A 25,883-nucleotide genomic window follows, 5' to 3' on the forward strand; every position below is an offset into this window, starting at 1 on the left:
AGGAGGAGGGGAAAACCAAATACTTTTCAAACACTTAATTCAAATGTTTTACCTTCACATTAGAAGCAGTTAGTTTTTTCCACTTACCATTTTTAAAAGATTTTTATTAAGTGCATTCTTGGCATGAGGTCTATTTAATCCAAGCACCACAATTCCTACAAGGGGGAAAAGAAAACCTTGAATAAGTATATGAGACAGAGAAAGGGGGGAAAAAATGAAACACCTGTGTTATTTTGATGCTAAAGTGATACCAAGTGAGGACTGAAAAAAAATCGTACATACATTATTGTATCTGATTTGTTCTGCAATTTCTTTACTTTAAGCTTGATTAGATTTTCAGATTGCTTACATGACCAACAAAAACAGCACATAATTTAAGGAACTATTTTAATAACTAATGGCCTGATACATACAAACATGCCCTTAAATTTGAATACGTAATTGTCACGGCTGCATGCATAAGCTGGGTACTTGTATAAACAGTTTGTTGTATAACCACGCCACATACCTATTCTATGTCTCAGCTCAGGCAGGATAAAAATTTCAACTGCCAACTCTTATTTTTAAGATTATCACGCATTTGCATTTGTCTAATACCTATCTTGACCAACTCATTCAATTCTTAAAAAATAGGATTTGTATTTGTTACAGAAATACAGTGGCTCTTTGCACATAGCAATGTGTCAGCTTTGTCTATGCCAGTTTATTCTTTATGTCAAAATTACTTCTAATTCATATATTCCCTGTGGCTACAGGAATAGATTATACAAGCACAGAGTGTATATCTATACACAAAGTGGGTCTGAGTTTCTCTGCAGAAGTAGCAAGTTCTTTAATTTTAAGCTTCAGAGTATACTCAAGATCTTTTATTTAGTAGATTTCAAGGATTTGGATGGTGTTACAGTGATGCCGCAGCTGTGATGGTCCAGGAATTGTGCAAGGCAAGGATTTCTTAGGGTGATATCTTTTATTGAACCAAATGCATAGTTGGGATAGTTATACAAGCTTTTGTCCTGAAGAATGTCTTACATTCAAAAGCTTGTCTAACTCTATACTAACTATGCAGTTGGGTCCAATAGCAGGTATCAGCCTCAGAAAGCCTTGCCTTTTGCAAGGATTTAGATGACAGTAATAAAAAACTTCTGGGAAAGAGGTATGGTCTTTACTACTTCAGTGACATCCTTTTAAATAAAACGTGCTTTTTGGGTACGTCCACAAGGTAGCACAGTACAGAAATACCAGAAATAGCTCAGTACACACTTAGTCCCAAACCACCAGCAGTAGAACAGTATTAGAAGTGCTGACTGGGTTAACTCATAGATTCAAAGATTGTAGAGTTGGAAGGGACCACAATGGATCATCGTGTCCGACCCCCTTCCCCTGGCAGGAAAGAGGACTGAGGTCAGATGACCCCAGCCAGGTGACTATCAAGCCAACTCTTGAAGACCTCCAAGTTAGGTGATAATACCACCTCTCTTGGAAGCCCATTCCAGATTCTGGTACCCTTACTGTAAAAAATTTCTTCCTAATGTCTAACCTAAATCTACTCTCCACTAGTTTGCACCCACTGTTCCTAGTTACTCCCTGGGGCACTCTGGTAAATAGCACATCACCAATTCCCTGCTGTCCTCCCTTGATAAACCTGAAGGCGGCTAGAAGGTCTCCCCTCAGCCGTCTCTTGTGAAGGCTGAAGAGATCCAGCTCTCTCAAACTCCCCTCGTAGGGTCTTTCACGGAGGTCACTAAGCATGCGAGTGGCCCTCCTCTGAACCCTCTCTAGATTCTCCGTGTCCCTCTTGAAGTACGGTGCCCAGAACTGGACACAGTACTCCAACTGCAGCCTGACCAATGCCACACAGAAAGGGAGCATCACCTCCCTTGATCTGTTGGTCATGCATCTGCTAATACACAAGAAGGTGCAATTGGCTTTGTTGATGGCCTTGTTACATTGCTGGCTCATGTTCACCTTGGAGTCAACTAGGACTCCAAGATCTCTCTCAGCCTCTGAGCTGCTGAGGAGGTCATCCCCCAACCTATAGGTGTGCTGGGGATTCCTCCTTCCTAGGTGGAGTACCTTACATTTATCTTTGTTGAACTGCATCCTATTTTGTTCCGCCCATTGATACAACCTGTCCATGTCGGCTGTATTTGCTCCCTGCCCTCCGGTGTGTTAACTTTGCCCCATAACTTGGTATCATCTGCAAACATGGAAAGGGTGCTCTCCACACCCTCGTCCAAATCACTGATGAAGATATTAAATAACACCGGTCCAAGGACCGAATGCCACGGGACCCCACTGTCCACCTCCTTCCAGGCCGAGAACCTATCCACCACCTCTCTGGGTGCAGTCCCTAAGCCAGTTGGCCACCCACTTGACTGCGTAGGCATCCACTCCACAGCCTGCTAGCTTCCCTATGAGAATAGGATGCAAAACTGTGTCGAAGGCCTTCCTAAAATCCAGGTAGATGACATCAGCCTCAGCTCCTATGTCAAGGCAGTGTGTGACCTGGTCATAAAAGACTATAAGGTTTGTCAGGCAAAATCTACCTGTGACAAACCCATGCTGGTTTCCTTTCAGCATCATTTCCCCTGCTGGGCATTCACAAATGCGCTCTTTGATTATTTTTTCCAGTATTTTCCCAGGGATAGAGGTAAGACCGACTGGCCTAAAGTAACCCGGCTCATCCCTTCCCCGCTTCTTAAAAACAGGTACCACGTTGGCCCTTTTCCAGTCATCAAGGATCTGGCCGGAGCACCAAGAGCTTTACTCTTCTTAGTATAGCCAACCTCAACTTTTAATGTTTCCAGTTCAGCAGCTAATGCAAAGATCTAGCTTGGAAATCTCTACACAGCACAAATAAACTGTCACAAAAGGAGACTGACAATCTTGTGGTAAATTGGTACTAGTATTACAGTATCTAGCTGAAGTTTCTAAACACTATCATTTTCTCTGCTAAGGCTAGAAATAGATGTTGCCAAATGAAGTGAATCAGCTACAACAGGACAAGTCCCAGCACAGCCGATCCATTTCACTGGGTGAAATACATCACCCGTTGATCTTACAGGACAATGGATGACGTGAAGCTCCCAGGGGACATCTGTAAGTAGGGAAACCTTGGCTTTCTCTGCTTAGTGACATGCTCCAGAGTCCTCCACCAGAGTGAGTTGGACACTCCAGTGTGGTCCCAGGACTAAGGCCAGTAATCAGCTGCAATCAGATGAATGGCACTCCCAGGCCTGGGACCACACTAGAGTGCTTGACACGTGTCCAGGAAATCCCAAATGGGGAAACCCAGGCAGGCACTCCCTGGACTTCAGGGGCCTGTTACGATGCACCTCAGAAATGGGAATTCCCAGATTGTGCAGGATGGGGTCCTGACATCCCTATATTGCCTGCTCAGAGTGGCTGTAGTGCATGGGCAGCTCCAAGCTGACCACACAGTCCTGTCATAAAAGACATTTACTGCAACAAGTGGCACAAATTGATACCACCTCTGTTGCCACTGCAAATTTTGGCCATCAGTGGCACAATAAGGGGTACAGACATCTGTTTGCTTGGCTGTTGTGCCACCATAATTTTTTTTTATGGCAGCACAAAGGTGATACCTGTGTCCACATCCTTATAGTCACACAACAATGAAGCAATTACTGTTCTTATTGACAACTAAATTTTCTCTGTGTTTTTCACTGAATTAATAACTTTTGCTAGGATTTATACCAACATACAGTTCAAGCTGAAACATCTTCTAGAGTCAGAAAATTCTTCAGGGTGCCCATATCAGCCTACTTTCCTGTCTTCCTTTTGGGCATAATTCATTACATTTTTTAAGTAAACGTTTTTGCAGAAAAGTCCTATAATATGTAACAATAGAGAGACTTGTAGTACATGGTATACGTGAAACACCCCCAAAACTTTTATTAAAGAGGCATCAGAACGAAGCTATATCAACTAGCAAGAAGTTATAGGAAAGAATTAATAGGTGCAATACAAAATAACAGTTTTGCCTGCCCAAATCCAGAAGTTCTTAGGAGTTTGAGGTGAGAAAGAAGGTGAGGTAAACGGTCATCCTCCCCCATGGCATATAAACAGAAGTAGTAATGCTGGTGTTAAATGCAAAAATTAATAAATACATTAAAACTTTGTTTAGGGTGTTTAACTTAATTAGCTAAAAGTAAGGAAAAAAAAGTCCTTTGCAAGAAGAAAATAAAACCTCTAGAGGAAAAAAAAATGCATAAGCCAATTCTTCCTACCATTTTCATATCCAGTCATAACCCTACCACTGCTGTGCTTCTCTCCAAAAAGTGTGATTAATGCCCAACACACACCCACCCCACTTTCCAATCTTCCTAAATATGGAAAAAAGAAAGGAAGTGAGAATAGTCAGAAATGGGTAACAGGATTTAGGACATTAGAAAATTACAAACTGAAGTCAGTATTAGAAAAATAAAAATATATTCCATGGCTTCTCATTTCTCCTTCTATTCTTGATAGTTCCATCGTAATAATAGCCAAGTACCTCTGGAAATAATTTAAACTTAAGATACCTGAGGGGGTGTTGGGAATATCTCATGCCAAAACTGGTAACCACAGTACAGATGAGTTAAATGATTTGTCCAGTGTTACATAGGAGGCCTACCATGGAATAGGAGTTTAATACAGGCCCTTGAGACCCATACCACACACATTTTTTTATTCAAAATCAGCCTTCTAAAATTGGGGCATGTGCCTTAAGTGAGGAAATAGATTTTTCTTTGCTGTAATAGACGCTTCCAGACATCATGCTCCAATGCAAGGGTGGGCAAAATACAGCCTGTGGGCACTTTGTCCGGCCCACAGCAAGTCCCCGAGTCCCACCTAGCCCAGGTGCCATCTGACCTGTGGCCCATCCTGCCTCCCCCTGGGCATGCAGTGGGGCTGGGGCAGCCCCGCAGCTGGACTGTCTTTCTAGGCAGCTCAGGCAGCAGCAGCTCTTTCTGGCTGCCACCACCTCTGTTCCTAGCCCCATGGTACTGGCAAGGACCTGTGGACACAGTACCAACCCCTGCCCACCCCATACCCAATGCAGACCGGGCCCAGTAAAGTGGACCAGCTCCAGATCAGACAGAACCTGCACATACAACCCCAAATCTGGCCTGCCCCACGCCTGCTCCCGACTCGCCCACCATGCTAAGCAGTGGTAGCAGCAGCAACCACCAGGCAGAAGCTGCTGCTCAGTGCAGGGGAAAAGTGGGTCCTTCCCTTCATCATTGCCGGGCCCTTCTTGTTGAAACCCCCTGGAGCCCATGCCCAGACTGGCCTGTGGCTCCTCTGCACTGACACCATTGCCCCACTGGGTAGCTTGAAAATAGCTGGAATAGCAAGCAAGAGGGGGAAACAGGGGGGGTGTTCTCATGCTTCCTGAGAAATCAGGGCAATCGACTAGCTACCTCAGGTGCCTGTACACGAACACACACAGCCTGGGAAACAAATAGGAAGAATTGGAAGTCCTTGCAGTCAGGGAACTATGACATGACTGGACTAACAGAGACTTGATGGGATAGCTCACATGACTGGAATAGTCATGGATGGGTACAAACTGTTCAAGAAGGACAGGCAAGGAAGAGGCAGAGGAGGAGTTGTACTTTATGTAAAAGAGCCATATGATAACTCAGAGCTCCAGTACAAAGCTGGAGACAGGCCCGTTGAAAGTCTCTGGGTTAGGGTCAGAGGGGAGAGCAACAAGGGTGCTGTTGCGGTGGGGGGCCTGCTATACCACTAGACTAGGAGGAAGTGGTGGATGAGGCTTTCTTCAAACAGCTAGAAGTTACCCAATCACAAGTCCTGTTTCTCATGGGGAACTTCAGTTACGCCGACATCCGCTGGGAGGGCAATCCAGCAGTGCGCAGGCAATCCAGGAAGTTTTTGGAGAGTTTTGGGGACAATTTCCTGGTACAAGTGCTGGAGTGGCCAACTAGGGGCCATGCTCTTTTTGAGTCACAAACAGGGAAGAATTGGTGGGGAATGTAGTAGTGGATGGTAACTTGGGCAGCAGTGACCACAAGATGACTGAGTTCAGGATCCTGAGGAAAGGAAAGATGGAGAGCAGCAGAGTAAGGACTCTGGACATCAGAAAAGCAGACTTTGACTTGTTCGGGGAACTCACAGGCAGAATCTCCTAGGAAGCCAGACTGAGGGAGAGAAGAGTCCAGGACAGCTGGCTATCTTTAAAGAAGCCTTTATTAAGAATGCAGGAACAAACCATCCCGATGCACAAGAAGACAAGCAAGTATGGCAGAAGACAATCTTGGCTTAGCAGCAAACTCTTCAGTAAACTAAGTCACAAAAAGGAAGCTTATAAGAAGTGGAAATTTGGACAAATAAATAGGGATGAGTATAAGAGCATTGCTTGGGCATGCAAGGATGAAGTCAGGAAAGCCAAAGCGTAATTGATGTTGCAGCTAACAAGGGACATGAAGGGTTTCTACAAGTATGTTGGTAGCAAGAGGCGGATCAGGGAAAGTGTGGGTCCCTTACTGAATGGGGGAGGAAATCTTGTGACAGGTTTCAGCCCAGAAAAGGCTGAAGCGCTCAATGCCTTCTCCTCAGTCTTTGCAGGCAAGTTCAGCTCCCAGACCACAGCAACAGGCAGCACAGTTGGGGAGGAGGTGAGTAGTCACCAGTGGCAAAAGAACAGGTTTGGGACTATTTAGAAAAGCTGGACATACGAGTCCAAGGGGCCGGATGCGATGCACCCAAGGATGCTGAGGGAGTTGGCTGATGAGACTTGAGAGCCACTAGCCATGATCTCTGAAAACTCATGGCAATCAGGAGAGGTCCTGGGTGACTGGAAAAGGGCAAACAGTGCCCATATTTAAGAACAGGAAAAAGGAAGATCCAGGGAACTACGGACTAGTCAGCCTCACCTCAGTCCCTGGAAAAAGTATAGAGCAAATCTGCTACGGTAGGCTGTTATATCTTATGCTTTAATTTTGCACCTGTTTATAGAGTAGTGAATTATAGTATTGGTTGGGGGGGTTATATTCATGGTGCTAACAGATCCTCAAGGAATCTCTCTCAAAGCACTTGGAGGAGAAGAATGTGATTAGGAACAGTCAGCATGGATTCACCAAAGTCAAGTCATGCCTAACAAACCTGATTGCCTTTTATGACGAGGTGACTGGCTCTGTGGATGCAGGGAAACCAAAGGATATAATATACCTTGATTTTAGCAGAGCTTTTGATATGGCCTCTCACAACATTCTTGCAGGCAAGCTAAGGAAGTACATGCTGGATGAACATATTGTAAGATGGAGAGAAAACTGGTGGTAATCTGGATAGTAAGCAGGGATCTGTGTTTTCCCTTTCCCATGGAAAGGCAGAAAACCACAGATATCCCATTTTTATCAGAGAAAATGTGGATTTTACCTTTTAGCAGAGAAAGCTGAGGATTTCCCCTTTTGCAAAGACATCTGCAGGCAGGCAGAGTTCCAGCCTGCAAGAGCTGATTGCAAAATGGGCAGGAAACCCCCAGCCCTGCCCAGAGGAGGAGTGCGGGGGGGGGGCAGGGCCTGAGACTTTTAGTTAGTCCCAAGGCTTGGCTCAGGCTCCCTTTCCTTCTCGAGCCTACAAGGTTAGGTAAGTGGGGTTTGCAGGGGACTAAGAGAGTGGGGCAGTTGGTGGAAGCCCTGGAGTGCCTGGCCAGGTCCACATAAACTGTCAGCGGCGCTATCGGCCTCAGAGAATCTACGTGCAGCTTCCCTTAAGAACAAATAGTGCCGCTCGCAGTCCACATGCAACCGGCTGGGTACTCCAGCAGCAAGCAGGGAGATATTGAGGAAAAACCTGGAGTGGCTGCCTGGCCAGCGGCATGTGGAACCAGAGCAGCCTTGGAGCGACTGCCGCCACACCCCGCACCACTTGCCTGCAGAGCCGTGCGGCCAGCTGCAGGAAGGCTACACAGGGCACGGCAGTGACAGGGAAGGTAGCACTGGGAAGGGAGAGTGAAGCCACCACCACCGCACCCCACGCGGTCTTCCTGCTGCCAGCTGAACAGCTCCACAGGCACAACTCTGCAGGCACAGCTCTGTGGTCACATGGCTCCACAGGCAAGTGGTACAGGGCAGCGGTGCCCTTCTGCAGGCCGCACACAAGCCACCCATCCAGCCAGAGGTGGGGGCTTGCACGCAGTGGCCGCATCACCACCACAGCCGTGCCCCGTGCCACTTACCTGCGAAGCCGTGCAGCCATGAACCTGTGCCCACAGAGCTGTGTGGCCAGCCACGGGAAGGTAGCACAGGGCGTGGCAGCAGCAATGGTGGTGGCAGTCACATGTGAGCCACCCCCTCCTCCCCCCCATGCCAGACAGCTTATGTGCAGCCCACAGAGGAGCTGCGCTGCCCTTGCCCCCCTGGTCCTGCTCCTGGGAGCACGCACAGACACAAACACCCTTCCCCCCTTCTCAATTTGCTCCCCCATATGCACTATATCTGGTCCTTCCCTTCCCCCCCATACACACTTACCTGTTGCGGGTGTGGGTGTGTGTGGGTATGGGTCTGTGCGCCCACCCCTGCAGGGGGAGTGAGGGGCACCAGCAGGGCCATGGGGAATGTGTGGGGGGGGGCTTTAATTTTAATCATGGATTTGGGGGTTTTAATCAGAGAATTTGCTATTTTTATCAGGGAAGCCAGGATCCCTGGTAATCAGTGGCTCAATATCTAGTTAGCAGCCAGCATCAAGTGGAGTGCCCCAGGGGTCAGTCCTGTTCAGTGCCTTCATCAACGACCAAGAAGATGGCATAGAGTGCACCCTCAGCAATTTTGCAGATGACACCAAGCTGTGGGGGGGTAGTAGACATGCTGGAGGGTAGGGCTAGGATTCAGAGTGATGTAGACAAATTGAAGGACTGGATCAAAAGAAATCTCATGAGGTTCAACAAGGACAAATGCAAAGTCCTGCACTTAGGCCAGAACAATTCCATGTACCAGTACATGCTGGGGGTTGACTGGCTGGACAGCAGCTCTGCAGAAACAGACCTGGGGGTTACAGTGGACAATAAACTGAATATGAGCCAGAAGTGTGCCCTTGTTGCAAGGAAGGCTAGTGTTATACCGGGCTGCATCAGTAGGAGAGCTGCCAGCAGGTCAAAGGAAGTGATTATTCCCCTCTTTTCAGCACTGGTGAGGCCACATCTAGAGTACCGTGTTCAGTTTTGGGCCCCCTACTACAGAAAGGATGCGGACAAATTGGAGACAGTCCATCAGAGGGCAACAAAAATGGTGAGGGGGCTGGGTGACATGACTTATGAAAAAAGACTGAGGGAACTGGCCTTATTTAATTTAGAAGAGGAGACTGAGGGGGGGATTTAATAGAAGCCTTCAACTACCTGAAGGGAGGTTCGAAAGAGGATGGAGCTAGACTGTTCTCAGTGGTGGCAGATGGCAAAACAAGGAGCAACCATCTCAAGTTGCAGCAAGGGAATTTTACGCTAGATAGTAGGATACATTTTCTTACTAGGAGGGTTTTAAAACGCTGCAACAGGTTACCCAAGGAGGTGGTGGAATCTCTATTCTTGGAGATATTTAAGACCCAGCTAGACAAATCTTTGGCTAGGATGATATAGCTGGGGATTGTCTTGGCTTGAGCAAGAGGTTGGACGAGATGACCTCCTACGGTCACTTCCAACACTAATTTTCTATGACTGGCCCTCCAGTTAGAGTGTGATATGTGCAGTTATGTTTATAATTCACAGGTTGCAATGCAGAATGGAGGATAATTGGTTTTCTCAGGCTTTGGGGCTTTTCCAGGTGCTACATGGGGCTGAGAAGAAATTATTTCCACTTTGGCTGCTGCAAGTGTCAGAAGATTTTTTCACCTTCATCAGAAGCACTGGGTGTTGGCTTTTGATTTTTGAGGTTTTGCCTGGGATGTACATGCCTATTATCTTGCTGGGACTTAAGCCTGAAGGTTCCTAGTTATTGGGTCTCGGTCCTCTGCAGAGGGCCAAACCAACTGCCATATTTAGGATCAGAAAGGAATTTTACTCCAGACAGATCAAGATGGACTGTGGGAGGAGGGGGGTGGGGTGCCTTCCTTTATGGGAGAGGGGGTGGGGAAAGGAGAAGGAAGACTGTCCTTTCCCTTAGATCTCTCAAGTGTATTTAATTACTTCCTGTTCTTGCAGTGGGAGGACACTGACTGTGCCCTTGTCCCCCTGCTTTACCTGTGACAAGCCATTCTTGATGTTTTGGGGCACTGTGACTGGTAGTTGCACAAGAGGGCTGTTTGTGCAGTTTTGTTTGAAATTGGCTAGATGGACACTTGTAAACAGTAGCTTAGATAAGGATGATCTTTGAACAGAGGGTTGAAGTATATGATCTCCTGAGGTCCCTCCCTGTTCTACTTTTGTATGATTTATCACCTTTGAATGAATGCACTAGTTCCCCCACCCCCTCCCCACCAAAAGAAGAAAATCAATATTCCTACTATACCTGCAAGAACTCTGAAACCAAAAGTAATTAATCAGGAACTTTTGTTCAGAACACAAAATAAATGCACCTGCATTTGAAAAAAAACATCCAATATAGCAAATACTGATGTGCAAAGACTGGAAAGAAAAGTAACTTAAATCTTTACACGGCATCGGAGCTATGTTAAAACTTGAGGCTATTTTACCCTGATTCTATGCTAACTACCTAATTAGGTAAGTTCACAAAGCTCCTTAAGTGAAAGTATCTGGAAACCCTTCTACTTTGAAACCAAACCACACTCCAGTTAACTACATACTATCTGTAACAGTTTATTTTGCAACTAACTGTACACCCTTTAACTAAGCCAGAAAGAGTGAAGAAGAAAATATCAAAGGGCTGTTATTACAAGCCTGGATAGTGAGAGGACCTAAGCAGTTTCATGGTATTATACTTAACAAATCTTGATTGTGTGTGTTAAGTTTGGATAAGGGATAAGCTTTTTCAGTTGAAGTTACACACTTAAAAGGAGTACAGTGTATAGATCTGTACCCTGGACTTCCAATAAGACTCAAGGAGAAGGGGAACACAACTCTAATGGCCTGAAACATTTCTGCTGAACTTAAGTTCTTGCTTAAAATGTATTAAGTTTTAATTCTTTTGATTACAAAGTATTGTCTGAATATAAGCCAGACAGGATTACCTTCCTGGGACAGTAAACAGCCTAAAAAAAAATAGTAATTTTAGGAAGGGAATCATTTGTTCCCATTCATAAAAGAAATCCTAGTACCAAAATCCAACAATAACAAATGTTGGAAGTTTAGATAAACTTAACTACCTGTCAACAAATCACTGAGCAGGGCAAAAGATTTCTTTTGCTACAAGCGCATGCAGGATCCAGTTGGGTCAGAAAAGTTGACTCCTTTAACTCCCAAGGTTGAATCCATATGGCAGGAGTGGGAAACCTGTGGGATGAGTGCAATAAGTAATGAGTTCAGCCTCTGTGAGTGACATACCGCAGATCAGGGAGGGGACAAGCAGCACAGCAGCAGACCAGGCAGGAAACAGAGCAGGAGATCAGGCAGGGAGCACAGGGCAGAAAGCAGAAAGGGATATTTGGTACAGGAAGGGGAATGTTGTGACATTTGGGGAGAGTAGGTGGCTAATTTGTGGCACACCTGCCAAAAAAGCTGGTTCCACACTGCCTTATGGTATTGTATTTGCTGCTTTACTATACTCACCATGTATTATTTTCACATACAAATATTTTTCATTTTGTTGGACCCTGAACTCCAAGAACTATATCTATTTTGATCTTAATTAAAAAAAAGAAAATAATTTAACTTGTAGTTCCACACAAACAAAGAATGGGGATGAGGATTTTTTTTCTACAGAGTTCATTGGCCTGTTGCTCAGAAAATTTAAGATTCAGAAATAATTCAGCAGGTTGTTGTTTCTGAGGCTAGCCCAAGTTGGATGCTTTTGGGAAACACTTCAACACGTTACTCGTATTATAATGTGTTACTGAATCTCACAAACCCAAAGTGACATTTACTAGATAAGACTTGGTGGGGTTAACAATCCAAATTTTTTGTCAGAGAAGTATATGCAACAGCATACACATACCTTTTATAACTGTAGCACAGTTAAAAATAATAATAATTAAAAAAAAAAAAAAATCACTGGACAAATAGACTAAAAGCTTAAGACATCTCAATTTTTCCATTCTTACCTGCTATAAATGTAATGTCAATCAAAGCACAGCCAAAGATGATTCTTTTGTTATGTTGGACCTTAATCACTTTCTTCATACAGCCTAATCCCCTTTCTGAGCTATGGAATTATAACTAAAACAATAAAGCATCGATTTCTATCACTGGTACGCCTGTCTTAACAGAACAATTCTTGTTTCAGTAGACAAAACAGGCTTCATTTTCAAGGTGAAGTCAGTCAATGTCTGTCCCTAGCCCTAGGAATGACCTGCTGGGTGGTACGGAAGTGGAAAGGGATCTTGGAGTCCTAGTGGACTCCAAGATGAACATGAGTCGGCAGTGTGCCGAAGCCATCAAAAAAGCCAATAGCACTTTATCGTGCATCAGCAGATGCATGACGAATAGGTCCAAGGAGGTGATACTTCCCCTCTATCGGGCTCTGGTCAGACCGCAGTTGGAGTACTGCGTGCAATTCTGGGCACCGCAATTCAAGAGGGATGCGGATAACCTGGAGAGGGTCCAGAGAAGGGCCACTCGTATGGTTAAGGGTCTGCAGACCAAGCCCTACGACAAGAGACTAGGGCACCTGGACCTTTTCAGCCTCCGCAAGAGAAGGTTGAGAGGCGACCTTGTGGCCTCCTATAAGTTCATCACGGGGGCACAGAAGGGAATTGGTGAGTATTTATTCACCAAGGCGCCCCCGGGGGTTACAAGAAATAATGGTCACAAGCTAGCAGAGAGCAGATTTAGACTGGACATTAGGAAACACTTCTTCACAGTTCGAGTGGCCAGGGTCTGGAAGGGGCTCCCAAGGGAGGTGGTGCTCTCCCCTACCCTGGGGGTCTTCAAGAGGAGGTTAGATGAGCATCTAGCTGGGGTCATCTAGACCCAGCACTCTTTCCTGCTTATGCAGGGGGTCGGACTCGATGATCTGTTGAGGTCCCTTCTGACCCTAACATCTATGAATAATACCTCTTCTTTCCAAGAGAGGGTCCATGACTTATGTAAGAGTTCTTCTAAAATATCTTGCTATGTCCTCAATTTACTTGCCACTTCAACCAATACACTGCACTTGGACACTGTTTTATATTGACTTTAACAGGGTTTGGTATACATTGAGAGAAGGAAACCATTAAAAAAGGTCTTTAGTTTGACATGTGGCTAGATGGATGGATGGATACATACATACATCCTACAATACAGACCATCTTCCCTAACACATGTCAAAATTTTGACTGATGTTAGCCCCAACAAATTTTATTTTTCTACCACAAGGTCCTCCAACCAACTGAGATTACAGTCTGAAATGCAGAAATTGCATGCACTCAGCACTCTGTGACTAGTAAACCTACAGAATGACCTGCACCTTTAGCCACCTCATCCGTACTCTAACCATTAAGTTAGTTTTGCTGGAACTACGGAAACTTACCATTCCAACTGCCTGAGTAGTTTCTAAGAGTAATTTCAGGCAATGCTCAATCCCCAGTCACTGGATGTGTTTAAGATCAGATATCATTTAAGTTGCACAAATGGTTCTAGCTCTTGGCCCAGCTCCATGGATCGATTTAGCCAAAGCCAAGAGGCAGGGCTGAAAGCAGATGGCTGGTTTGGTGTGGTGCTGACTAGTCCAGGACAGCCCATTGAAGCAGATGCACCAAGGTCATTTACACACCAGGCTTAAACAGCAATATGTTGGAACTGAAACGTGTCACAGGAGCCTCAGGTGGGACAGCTGGCTGCTCTGGGAGGGCTGGTGTTGGACACCAAGCAAGTTTCCTATCTTCCCAACAAACTGGGCAAAAACCCCTGTTTTTCTCTTGCAATATCCTAAAGAAGTAATCACTAATATGATGACCTGATACAGCAGGGGTGTTAAATATATGGCCCACGGAACCACTCTATCCAGCCTGCTGGACTACTGCTGAACCACCAAATGTGGTGCATGACCTGTCACAGAACCCAAGCCCCTCAGGCCCTGGTGAACATAAAGCTTGGTGGCAAGGGGCAAGTGAGGACTGACACAGCCACAGTAGTCCAAGGCCATTTCACCTTTTGCCACCCAGCTGCTGGTTCCCACCAAATGCTGCATGCTGAAAACTGAGCTGGAACTGCTGCTGTAGCATGAGGCACAGCAGCAGCTCCAGCTCTGGCACATGCCACAGATGTGTACTCCTTGAGCATGGCTATTCCAGCAGTTCACTCAACTCAGAATCTCTGTTTTCATTTAAAAAATTATTAATCCTTATGACTAAAAAGAAACACTTAAAAATAATCCAGGCAGAACCAATGCACTGGGCCCTGCGAGACTGAGCAATTCTTTCGTAGTGAAAGCCATCTCAATGAAGCATTGAATCCAAACCCCCTCTACTTCCTTCCAAACCCTTCTCAACACAGAAGTTCACGCACTGCAGGGGAAGAGTCCAGCAAGCCAAGCTAATGCATTAAGAGAAGACACCCCAAATGCTGAGGTAACAACTCAGGACACCCCTCAGTGCATGAGCAGCCATTTAAGTTGCACAGATGGTTCTAGCTCTTGACCCAACTCTGCAGATCGATTTAGCCAAAGCCAAGAGGCAGGCCTGAAAGCAGACGGCTGGCTTGGTGTGGTGCTGACTGGTCCAGGACAGCCCATTGAAGCAGATGCATCAAATTAATTTACACACCAGGCTTAAACAGCAATGTGTTGGAATTGAAACATGTCACAGAAACCTCAGGTGGGACAGCAGGCTGCTCTGGGAGGACTGGTGTTGGACACCAAACACGACTGCAAAACCTGGCTCGAACCAGACTCCAGCCAGGGCTGTGCTTTCAACTCCAGACTCAGGGCCCTGACAGATAGGTAACTCCACTATAACTCACTGCACTTTGCAGGAAGTATCATGAGTTACAGAGATCCCCAGAACCAAACAGGTGTTTGCTGGTATGTCTTAAGAGATCAACCTCCCCTGCCCAGGCCCGGCATTGTTTTCAGATATGGGGGGGGGGGGGGGGGGGGGGGGGGGGGGGCAGGGGAAGGGAGCAGACAGAGCTGCGTGCACGCTGTGGTTTGCCCAGCCCTGTTGGAGGGTGGGGTGCGTGGACAGAAGCTCCCTGAGGTGGGAGGGCTCCAATCCATGCACCCCACCATCCAACGCGGCTGGGCAAACCCCTCCCCTCACTTCCCCCCTCCCCATTCTGAAGGCAGTGCCAGGAGTCAGTCTGGGCTACATCAGCGTAGCCCTGGCCCTGATGCCCACTGACAGTAGTTAACAAAGCGGAGTCGCTTTGGAGCGCCTGCACCTGAACCCTCACGTAATGAGGACTCAGACTGTCATGAGACCGGTTCCTTTTGAAGTGCTGTGCAGCCATGCCCTCCTGCAAAGGGCAGTATGCAGGGCACTGGGGAGGGGGGATCCTCCATCAGCAATCATTTGCCTCAGCACCCTCTGAGCCTGGGCACTGCTGAGCCTAAATGAGGTGCAAACCTCGCCCCCACCCTACAGCCCAGAAGTGGGCCCAGAGCTCATCAGGGTCAGGGCCAGGATTGTCCTCCCCCTGCCCTGCAGCTGGACACCCCCCGGTCACGTGCTGCAGGGGCCGGGTGACGTCATACAGCGGCACAATCTCCGCGCGGGGGAGGGGGGGGCGCGTCCTGGTCCCCCTGTGTCAGGATCGAGGAGGGGGAGCGGAATCCCTTCCCCTGCCCCCCGTTACCTTTATGTTCGTCGTCCAGGTAGCGGACGCGCAGCTCCTCCTCCTCTTCCCGCGCCTCCGAGCCGTAGCGCCTCCGGACCGAGAAGAAAGCAACAGCAGCGGCGGCGGCGCCTACCCGGCGCAGCTCGAGCCCCGGTCGATGGAGGGACGAGGCCGCAGCCAACCCGACGGAGGCCCGCAGGAGGCCCGCCGCCGCCGCCATGCTGCCTGCGCGCCCTCCGCCCGCCTCACGTGACCCTGCGGCGGCGGCGCGGCACGCACGGCCCCTCCCCCTACCGCCGCACGCGACCCCGAGCCACGTGAGGCCAACGGCTCCCGACGGCCGTTGGCAGCGCGCGCTGCCCTGGGTCGCATTCGGTTGAGAACCTCTGCCCCAGGCGCAGTCCCCGGCCTAGCCCGGCCTCTCCACCCTGTCAGTCTTGAGGGCGCCTACTTTTTTACTGTACGATAGTTTTTCAGCAAATACTGTATGATCATTTCGAGCTTCCAATACAGTCATTTCATATTTAAGACCTGGCAACGCTGTTACCATGCTCTGACCCCACCTTAGGTGCTACACCGCCCTGCTCCCTTTTTTCCTTCCTCGCTCAGGTTTCATCTAGCAGGGTTGGAGCCTTGCCGTTGGCCACCACTGTCCTGGTAGAATTTTGGGGGATGATTTCTCTGCCACACGTTACACTATTACACACCAGATGAATGAATTGCGCAATAAAGGTAGGCAGGGCCACACATGCAAAGCATCAGCTGCACATTTAATGGGTGAATCGTGCAATAAATGCAGACTGGCCACATGTGCAAAGTAATTATGGCACTATTAAAAAGGAACAAGAGAGAGAGTCTAGTGCACTATAAAAAAAAGCCAACCAGCTATTAAATTAATGCTTGAAAATGTGCAACAGCTCCACAGCTGGTTTCTAGCCAGCTTTAATTTGCATGTGTAGCAGGGCCCCTGTTGGACCAACTGCACAGTTGGGAGGGATGTCAGATAAGCTTTCATGTAGAAAGTGCCTGTCTAGGTTTTAAGGCCATTTTGATCATCTCATCTGACACCCTGTAAACCACAGGCCATAAATCACCACCAAGGAAATCCCAGCTCCTTTCATCTGGCTGATCTGGAACATATCTTTTAGATACAAAAGGGGAAAAAAATCATTCTAAAGTTGCTTGCTCAGAGGAAATTAAAGCGTTGTAGAGGTGCAGCTAGGCCAAGGCAATGGTGTGGCCCTCACATTTCTAAGCCATGGCTTTGAACAGTGACAAGCAAAAGATTCGAAAAGGGCTTTTAGAGACATGCGCTGTGATTTTGAAACAGAAGTGTTTCAATCAGGTCTGTTGCTACAGGAAAGAGGTAGCTATTAATGCCTCCAAAGCAACCGTCACAAATTCTCTGGGACAAACTTTGTCCTCAGGGTTTGTCCCAGTGTCCCCAAGGACATTTGTCTCAAATTTGAAAAACTCCCCAGGCTCCAATACATCCCTAGGGAATCCCTACAACAAGCTCCTCTCCTCCCTTCCTGCCCCCCCACACCCTCCCCCCTCCCCATTCTGAAACAGGGACAAGCTGGGAGAGTGGTGATCGGATAGCTGCTAGGGAAAACTGGCTGCAGGCTGGCATTCCCCTTCCTCCTGGAACCAATAGTGAACTTCTGTTTGTCCCAGGGAATAATTGCATGTCAGAACGCTTTCTGCAAAGCATTCTCAGTTACAGTGGGGACCTGCATAGATTTTGCTGAAAGCTGGTTGCTTTAAGCACCTCCCACCAGTGGTCTGCCCCGCTCCCATTTCACCCAACAGAAATTCTTCACAAAAACTCTTATTAGTTTTTTCCTTATATTTTTATCCTGCACCCACCCACAACAATTTATATTCTGCACTAGATAGCACTGTTTATCTTCCTCTAAATTTACAGAATTATAAAGTAAATACATAGAGTCTGTTTCTGCAATTTCCTGCAAGCCCATTGCATCCAATCCTACTGTCACAGATTACACCACCATCAAGGAGAAGCTCTGCCGTGGGACTCCCCAGGAACAAGCCTTATTGACTTCCTAAAAGACCCCCTGAAACCAGCCCTGGTGTGGCTTCACAAGAGGCAGGCTTCTGGCTTTGAAATGCTGACTCTTCTCTGTCCCTGGCTTCTCCAGCAATCTGTAGCACCCAGGCTTTGGAGAGCTCTTTATTTTTGGGTCAGCTCCCAAGAAGGGGGATGCCCTACCAGAGCTACAGACTAGAACTCAGACCATTTCGCCTCTTTCGTCACACTGACCCAAAATGTATTTTTCTTGTTAACAAGTCAGCAGCTCCCAGCAATATCCCAATCTTACTGTCAGTGACCTAGCAAGGGGGAAGAAGGGGCAAGTGGGGTGACTGCCCTGGGCACTGAAGCGAAGGGGAGCCAACGGGTGCTGCCCAGCCAGGGTGGAGCACAGGACAGAGCCACAAGCAGCACATTTGGGGGAGGCACAGGGATGGGGGAGTGGGCAAGCACAGGGGGAGGCATGTGTCCCCCAGATCTGTGTGCAGGGTAAGGGCAGGCTGCTGCTGCAGGCTTGCCCCGGGCATCAAACTTCCTTACCAGGGCACTGCTTATTGTAGAGCTCTGCCAGCCCTGCTGCAAGCTGAGTACTTTAACAGCTGTGGTCCTTTTCTTGATGCAGCTGCTCAGCAGCTCCCTAACTGCTTGCCTGCAGAAAAAAGGAAACAAAAATAATGTCCAACTACTCCCTCTTGTAGAACAGAGTAAAGAACATGAAGGAAACTGTTTTGCTTTCCATTCTATTAAGCATATTTTATACTTACCTTTCCTTTAATTTATGATGTATTTGTTCCAATAGCCCCTACAGTATGCTAAATATTTTCTAATCAGAAAAGTCTGCACAATTTCTAGGTAGAGGTTTTGTTCACGTTCTGAAAACATGTTATTGTTACTAAGGATGAATTTTAAAAGACAATTCCCAATTATGTCAATAGAAATAGTGCTTTAGAAGAAACAGTGTTACTTTTAAAACAGCATTTAACACAAAGGTTTGGATTCTCTGGTGCACCAAAAAAAGGCCTTAAAGCAGCTGGAGATTGCCAGTAGCCCTGACTAGCTTTGTTCCTTCATTTGGAGAAGCCAGGATCCAGCAAGCATCTCAGCATGGAGAATCTACTATAGTTTTCTCTTAAATACAACCCCCCCACCCTTCCCTCTTCTCCCCTGCATGCCAACAATCACTATCAAGGCTGAAATTATAAATTCACCAAGTGATTTAAAAACAAACAAAAACTTCTCAAAAACACTGATGTCATTTGAATGTGTGTACTCAAACTAAGTAGTGAAAAATTAACTTTTTTCTAGGCAGTTTTCCTTTCTTTTCAACTACACTGCAAGTGAATGCTTAAATTCAAACAAGAATTTTTATTCCAGAAAATGCCAGTAGTACTTTTTCTACAAACTGGGGGTTGAAAAGGCAGTGACAATATAGTACATATAACCTTCTAATAGAATAAAGTTCGTGAGGATTTGTTTTTTCAGGTTTTCACAGTAAAAGCTTTTTAGATATAAAAACACAAAATCTAATTACTAGTAAAAAAAGAAATTAAGCACGTGCTTGTTAAAGCAGGTTATTCCTCTACTTCTACTGTACCCTTTTTTACCAGCACATAAGACTAGATGACATTCATGTAACTGTTTGGTAGTTTAACACCACAGTGCATTTTGCAGTATATCCAATTCCTCCCTTTCAATGGCAGTTCAAACATGAGTCAGAAGATTTGGATAGAAGCAGTTTTCCATATACTCTTGTTTCCTGATTTTTCATTGCGGTTTAGTTCTTCCCACACAGTTTTTAAAAGTCAGAGTAATACATAGGAAGCCAGTTTAACTTCAGAAGGGAAAAAACCAGTGTTTCTTTGGAAAAGTTTTCTGCAAACAAAGGCATTGACGTATCTCATCGTACAAACCTCAGTTATGAAGGAAGAATGTGTAGCATCCACAATGTTTTTGGAGCTTCTCTTCACTAAGAAGTACCTATATAGTTTCTGATAACTTCACCCCATTTGTGCATGGTAGTAGTAGTAAAACTAATTGATAGACCTGAAGGTAAGGCCAGTACATGTATACATTTGTATGTAGCAAATCAAGACCAGGAGATCTCCAGTATCTTCCCATAAACCCTTATGATGCCATACCCTATCCAGTTTTCCTTCCATCTACTTATTTCTTATTCCCTGACTGAAAGCCATGTACTGTGGTACATGACCTGCTCAGCATTTGTTCCCCATACCAGATAAGTGCCTCACTCATCTACTTTCAGTACTGCACATTTTGAAGAAGATTCCCCAAGAAGACATCAACTCCTCATGTTGCCAGCTGACCAGAGGCTTACATCAGAGTTGTAGCAGGGCATTTCCATGATTTGGGGGAAAATGAGGGAAATGTAAGTTTGTATAACAATATTCCAAATAAGCTAGCCAACTTTGGAAATCAACTAACAGGATCACAAGACTGAGAGAAAGTCAGAAGGGATCTGAAGAGAAAAGAACATAAATTCCTACTCTGGTAATTTGCTGACAACAGGTCTGAACTATAATTAAAATGAATCACATTTCTAACTGCATTCCAAGCATGGGCCCCACTTTTACACTGGACCATTTAAGAGCTCTCAGCAAGTGGAAAAGCATACAGATAGAATGTAATACAAAATAAGAGTTGCAATTTCTTCTTTGTTAAAAGGCAGAAAGCCAAAACAGAAAAAAATGTCACCAGGGAACACAAAAGCAATAATTGGTCCCATTACCTTTCAGGGCCTTCAGATTCAGGGAATGAAAGACATCCTCCAAATAGGCCACTAAAAGTGAGCCAAAGGCAGCTGAATCATCATACCAAGTAGAAAATGTCTAGAATGACTTTGTGCAAGATACTCAAAAGTCAGATTTTGCCACCATGTCAAATAGTTTAAGTGCTGAAGTTACAAAATCATGCTTCAGTAGAGAAGATGCTGGAAAAGGTATAAAAAGATGGTGGTAAGCTATTTGGAGCAGGACCAGGGTTGAAACACAAGCAGTGGACAGAAAGCTGGGATGTGCCAAACCGAAATTGGTTCATTTTAATCAATTACCACATGATGGCAGACTACAGTGCTCTGGGCAGCGTGCTGAAGGAGTTCGGTGCACAGGTGGTATTCTCTTCCATCCTACCAGTGAACGGACGTGGAAGACGGCATGAGAACTGCATCCAAGAGACCAACTGGCGGCTTCGGCACTAGTGTCTCGAGGCAGGCTTCGGCTTCCTGGACAACGACCCGCACATCACGACGAGGGACATGCTTAGTTGGGATGGGCTTCACCTGTCCCCCAAAAGGTAAACATGTGTTTTCTTCTAGGTTGCCGGATCTCCTCCGGCGGGCTTTAAACTAGGCTCGCCAGGGGGAGGGGAAGATGAGGGCGGGAGAAGCTGTGGACCACCAAACCATGTGGCACCCACAAGGACAGCCCAGCCTGAAGAAAGAGAACATTGGGAACCTGCAAGACGCGGGGCGGCCAGCACTACGGCACAGGTAAGAAATTAGAAGGTAAGAAATAAGGGGCCCCTTGGGATTCGGAGCGGGGGGGGAAGCAAAGGCACCTGTCTCAGGGCTCAAGTGCCTATATACTAATGCTAGGAGCATGGGAAACAAGCAGGATGAACTAGCGCTCCTGCTTGCACAAAACACCTATGACTTAGTAGGGCTAACGGAAACCTGGTGGGATTCGTCCCACAACTGGGCAGTACGTATTGAGGGTTATAGATTGTACAGAAAGGACAGGGTGGGGAAAAAAGGGGGAGGGGTTGCGCTCTATGTCAATGAGCAATATACGTCAACCCTCATCAATACGGAATCCAAGGATGAGGAAGTAGAAGGATTGTGGGTTAGGCTACATGGGGGGCAAGAAGAAAGGGATTTGGTGGTAGGGGTCTGCTACAGACCCCCACACCAAGGGGAAGAAATAGATGCGGGGCTCCTAAGGCAGCTCTCAGAGACCATAAAAGCTAAAGAGGCTATAGTCATGGGGGACCTAAACTACCCAGACATCTGCTGGGAGACACAGATGGCAAAGTCCCACGGCTCACACAGATTTCTAACCTGTGTACAGGACCTCCACCTGACACAGGAGGTACATGGTCCCACTAGGGGGAATGCCATACTGGATCTGGTATTGGCAACGGGGGAGGACATGGTAGGGTACCTACAGATTGGTAGCCATCTGGGGGACAGTGATCACCTAATATAGAATTCACCATAAGACGTCGAGTGGGTAAGGTAACTAGTAGGGTGAAAGTGCTAGACTTTAGGAAAGCTGATTTAAATGAACTCAGGCGATTAGTCAAGGACACACTGCAGAGTAGGAGTTTTGAAATGATGGGAGCCCAAGAAGGGTGGCTGTGCCTTAAGGAAACGATCCTTCGGGCACAAAGCGAGATGATCCCCATGCGGGGTAAAAGAGGGAAAGGGGCCAGGAGGCTTCCCTGGCTGACCGCAGAAATCCAGGGCAGTCTAAGGGCCAAAAGGGGAGCACACAAAAAGTGGAAACAAGGAGAGATCACCAAAGACGAATATACCTCCTCTGTTCGTGCTTGTAGGGAGGCAGTTAGATGGGCCAAAGCTACCATGGAGCTGAGGATGGCATCCCAAGTAAAGGACAACAAGAAATTGTTTTTTAGATATATAGGGAGTAAAAGGAAGGCCCAGGGAGGAATAGGACCCCTGCTAAATGGGCAGAAACAATTGGTGACGGACAGGGGGGACAAAGCTGAACTCCTCAACGAGTTCTTTGCCTCAGTGTTCCTAAGTGAGGGGCACGACAAGTCTCTCACTGGGGTTGTAGAGAGGCAGCAGCAAGGCGCCAGACTTCCATGCGTAGACCCTGAGATGGTGCAGAGTCACTTGGAAGAACTGGATGCCTTTAAGTCGGCAGGCCCGGATTCCATCCGAGGGTGCTGAAGGCACTGGCCGACATCATTGCAGAGCCACTGGCGGGAATATTCCAACGCTTGTAGCACACGGGCCAAGTCCCGGAGGACTGGAAAAGGGCCAATGTGGTCCCCATTTTCAAGAAGGGGAGGAAGGAGGACCCGGGCAACTATAGGCCGGTCAGTCTCACCTCCATCCTTGGTAAAGTCTTTGAAAAAATTATCAAGGCTCACATTTGTGAGAGCCCGGCAGGGCAAATGATGCTGAGGGGAAACCAGCATGGGTTCATGGCAGGCAGATCGTGCCTGACCAATCTAGTCTCTTTTTATGACCAGGTTACGAAACGCCTGGACACAGGAGGAGGGGTGGATGTCGTATACTTAGACTTCAGGAAGGCCTTCGATACGGTATCCCACCCCATACTGGTGAACAAGTTAAGAGGCTGTGACTTGGATGACTACACAGTCGGGTGGGTGGCGAATTGCCTGGAGGGTCGCACCCAGAGAGTCGTGGTGGATGGGTCGGTTTCGACCTGGAAGGGTGTGGGCAGTGGGGTCCCGCAGGGCTCGGTCCTTGGACCGATACTCTTTAATGTCTTCATCAGCGACTTGGACGAGGGAGTGAAATGTACTCTGTCCAAGTTTGCAGATGACACAAAGCTAATCGGGAGAAGTGGACACACCGGAGGGCAGGGAACAGCTGCAAGCAGACCTGGACAGGTTAGACAAGTGGGCAGAAAACAACAGAATGCAGTTCAACAAGGAGAAATGCAAAGTGCTGCACCTAGGGAGGAAAAATGTCCAGCACACCTACAGCCTAGGGAATGACCTGCTGGGTGGCACGGAAGTGAAAAGGGATCTTGGAGTCCTAGTGGACTCTAAGATGAACATGAGTCGGCAGTGTGACGAAGCCATCAAAAAAGCCAATGGCACTTTATCGTGCATCAGCAGATGCATGACGAATTGGTCCAAGGAGGTGATACTTCCCCTCTATCGGGAGCTGGTCAGACCGCAGTTGGAGTACTGCGTGCAATTCTGGGCACCACAATTCAAGAGGGATGCGGATAACCTGGAGAGGGTCCAGAGAAGGGCCACTCGTATGGTTAAGGGCCTGCAGACCAAGCCCTACGACAAGAGACTAGGGCACCTGGACCTTTTCAGCCTCCGCAAGAGAAGGTTGAGAGGCGACCTTGTGGCTGCCTACAAGTTCATCACGGGGGCACAGAAGGGAATTGGTGAGTATTTATTCACCAAGGCGCCCCTGGGGGTTACAAGAAATAATGGCCACAAGCTAGCAGAGAGCAGATTTAGATTGGACATTAGGAGGAACTTCTACACAGTTCGAGTGGCCAAGGTCTGGAAGGGGCTCCCAAGGGAGGTGGTGCTCTCCCCTACCCTGGGGGTCTTCAAGAGGAGGTTGGATATGCATCTAGCTGGGGTCATCTAGACCCAGCACTCTTTCCTGCCTATGCAGGGGGTTGGACTCAATGATCTATTGAGGTCCCTTCCAACCCTAACATCTATGAATTCACATCCTTTCCACCTAGGTTTCCCAGGAGAATCAATAAATTATTCCACAATTATCTGGCTATACATTCCTTCACAAAAATTGCCCCCAGAAGTGCTCTACTTAGTTGTGTGAAACCTAAAACAAGCATAAACATAAAGCATTGCAGCAATTCCATCTCAGTTCTGTAATGTATAAATCTCACTTGTGACAACCTAACAGGAGAGAAGTAACACATGAGCGTATCATACAAGTGAATGTTATCACGTGAAACACTGCAACAAACCTGTTCATTTTCAATCCCCTAAAGTCATTTAGAAGGGACAGTTCTCAACACCAATAGGACTGTGCCTTGAGAAAAGGAGTTAAGTGGTTTCATTGTTAGTTCCATGCAGGGCTTTTATTTTGCACATATTGCAGAGTACAACAGTACCAGACAAAAAACCTGAATAAAACCCAGACTATGTGCAAAATAAAAGTATCACCAAATCACTGTTGTTTATTTTGAAATATATATAATTTGAAATCAGACAAAGGAAGTAAAACCTTACATTGTTTGCTTGTGTGTTTGTATTAATATTACAGTGTTCAGGTCACTAGATGCAGTATTATGGACTTTATGTATAGTAGGGTGGGAACATGAAAAAAGGGTCTACTGAAATAGTTTCTCATAAGATTTTTCTAAACTGCACAGCAGCACAAGCTTTAGCTGAATAGTTTAATTCTCCCTTAGACAAACATATATCAATGGCAATTTGTACTAAAGGGATTTCTATTGTTTTTTAAGATAAATAACTGATTTGAAGATGAAGCATGTTAGCGCTGTTCAGAATAAAAACATTTGAGTGTTTCTTACAATATGTAAATTAATTATTTCTAGAATGCATATATATCCTTATTGACAATGAGCTCCATTTGCCGCTATCAGTTTGCTATTTTCTCTTTTGAAGGTTGTCTCAATTTCACAGCACATACCAGGAGCTTTGTCTCTTCCAGCCTTCTCATATTTGCTGTTAAAGGAATGAATGACAGTTTTGATGCTTACTGTGTCTTCCAGTTAGCATAATTTATTGCATTGGGGTAGATGTTCCAATCTTGATTTTCACCACTGTTTAAAAAGTCATCTTTTGTTTTCTTTTTAAACAATAATGTGACAGAAACAAATTCATTAAATTGCTCTGAATTATTAATAAGCATGTAGTACACAGTGCATTCTCACTTTGGCACTGTGCCTTTTCAGTATGTTTCACAGGCATCCTTTTCCTTAGATTGTCTATTTATTTCTTAGTTTAGTGAACCCTTGAGCTTTTAAAACTAAAGTATCTTGAAAGTTTTTAAAGTTTACTTTCCTGTTCAAAATTTTTTTCTGACCAGATTCTGTCCACTTTACACCTAAAACAACTACCGTGGTATTTTAACACTTAGGTTATCAAGTTACAACAAACATGGTTAGAAATGTATTTACCCTGCATTCTTCTAGTCTCACAGCTCTGGCAGTATTTGTGCATCTGCACGCACCCCACCATTAACTGTGTTGGTGTTACTGCATGTTGAAAGTATGAACAGATATCCTTTCCCAATCCAGTACGGAATTG

General features: G+C 46.3%; 1 protein-coding gene across 5 annotated transcripts in view; it reads right to left on the bottom strand.

The window, feature by feature from the left end:
• AUH (AU RNA binding methylglutaconyl-CoA hydratase) overlaps positions 1-16,077 on the bottom strand; it is a 186,225-nt gene extending 170,148 nt beyond the window's left edge. The window contains exons 1-2 of one of the 5 annotated variants that reach the window (XM_059724881.1): positions 15,848-16,077; positions 88-155 (exon numbers count right to left, since the gene is read on the bottom strand). In XM_059724881.1, coding sequence (XP_059580864.1) covers positions 88-155; positions 15,848-16,049 — 270 coding nt within the window. In that variant the 5' untranslated portion in view covers positions 16,050-16,077. Of the gene's footprint in view, positions 1-87; positions 156-11,280; positions 11,380-15,847 lie in introns of those variants that run through there. The other 4 variants (XM_059724880.1, XM_019478092.2, XM_059724883.1 and 1 more) reach the window with 4 other exon arrangements.
• Positions 16,078-25,883: the final 9,806 nt, after the last annotated feature.

The sequence above is a fragment of the Alligator mississippiensis genome, chromosome 3 (assembly GCF_030867095.1).
Source record: "Alligator mississippiensis isolate rAllMis1 chromosome 3, rAllMis1, whole genome shotgun sequence".
Lineage (NCBI taxonomy): Eukaryota > Metazoa > Chordata > Crocodylia > Alligatoridae > Alligator > Alligator mississippiensis.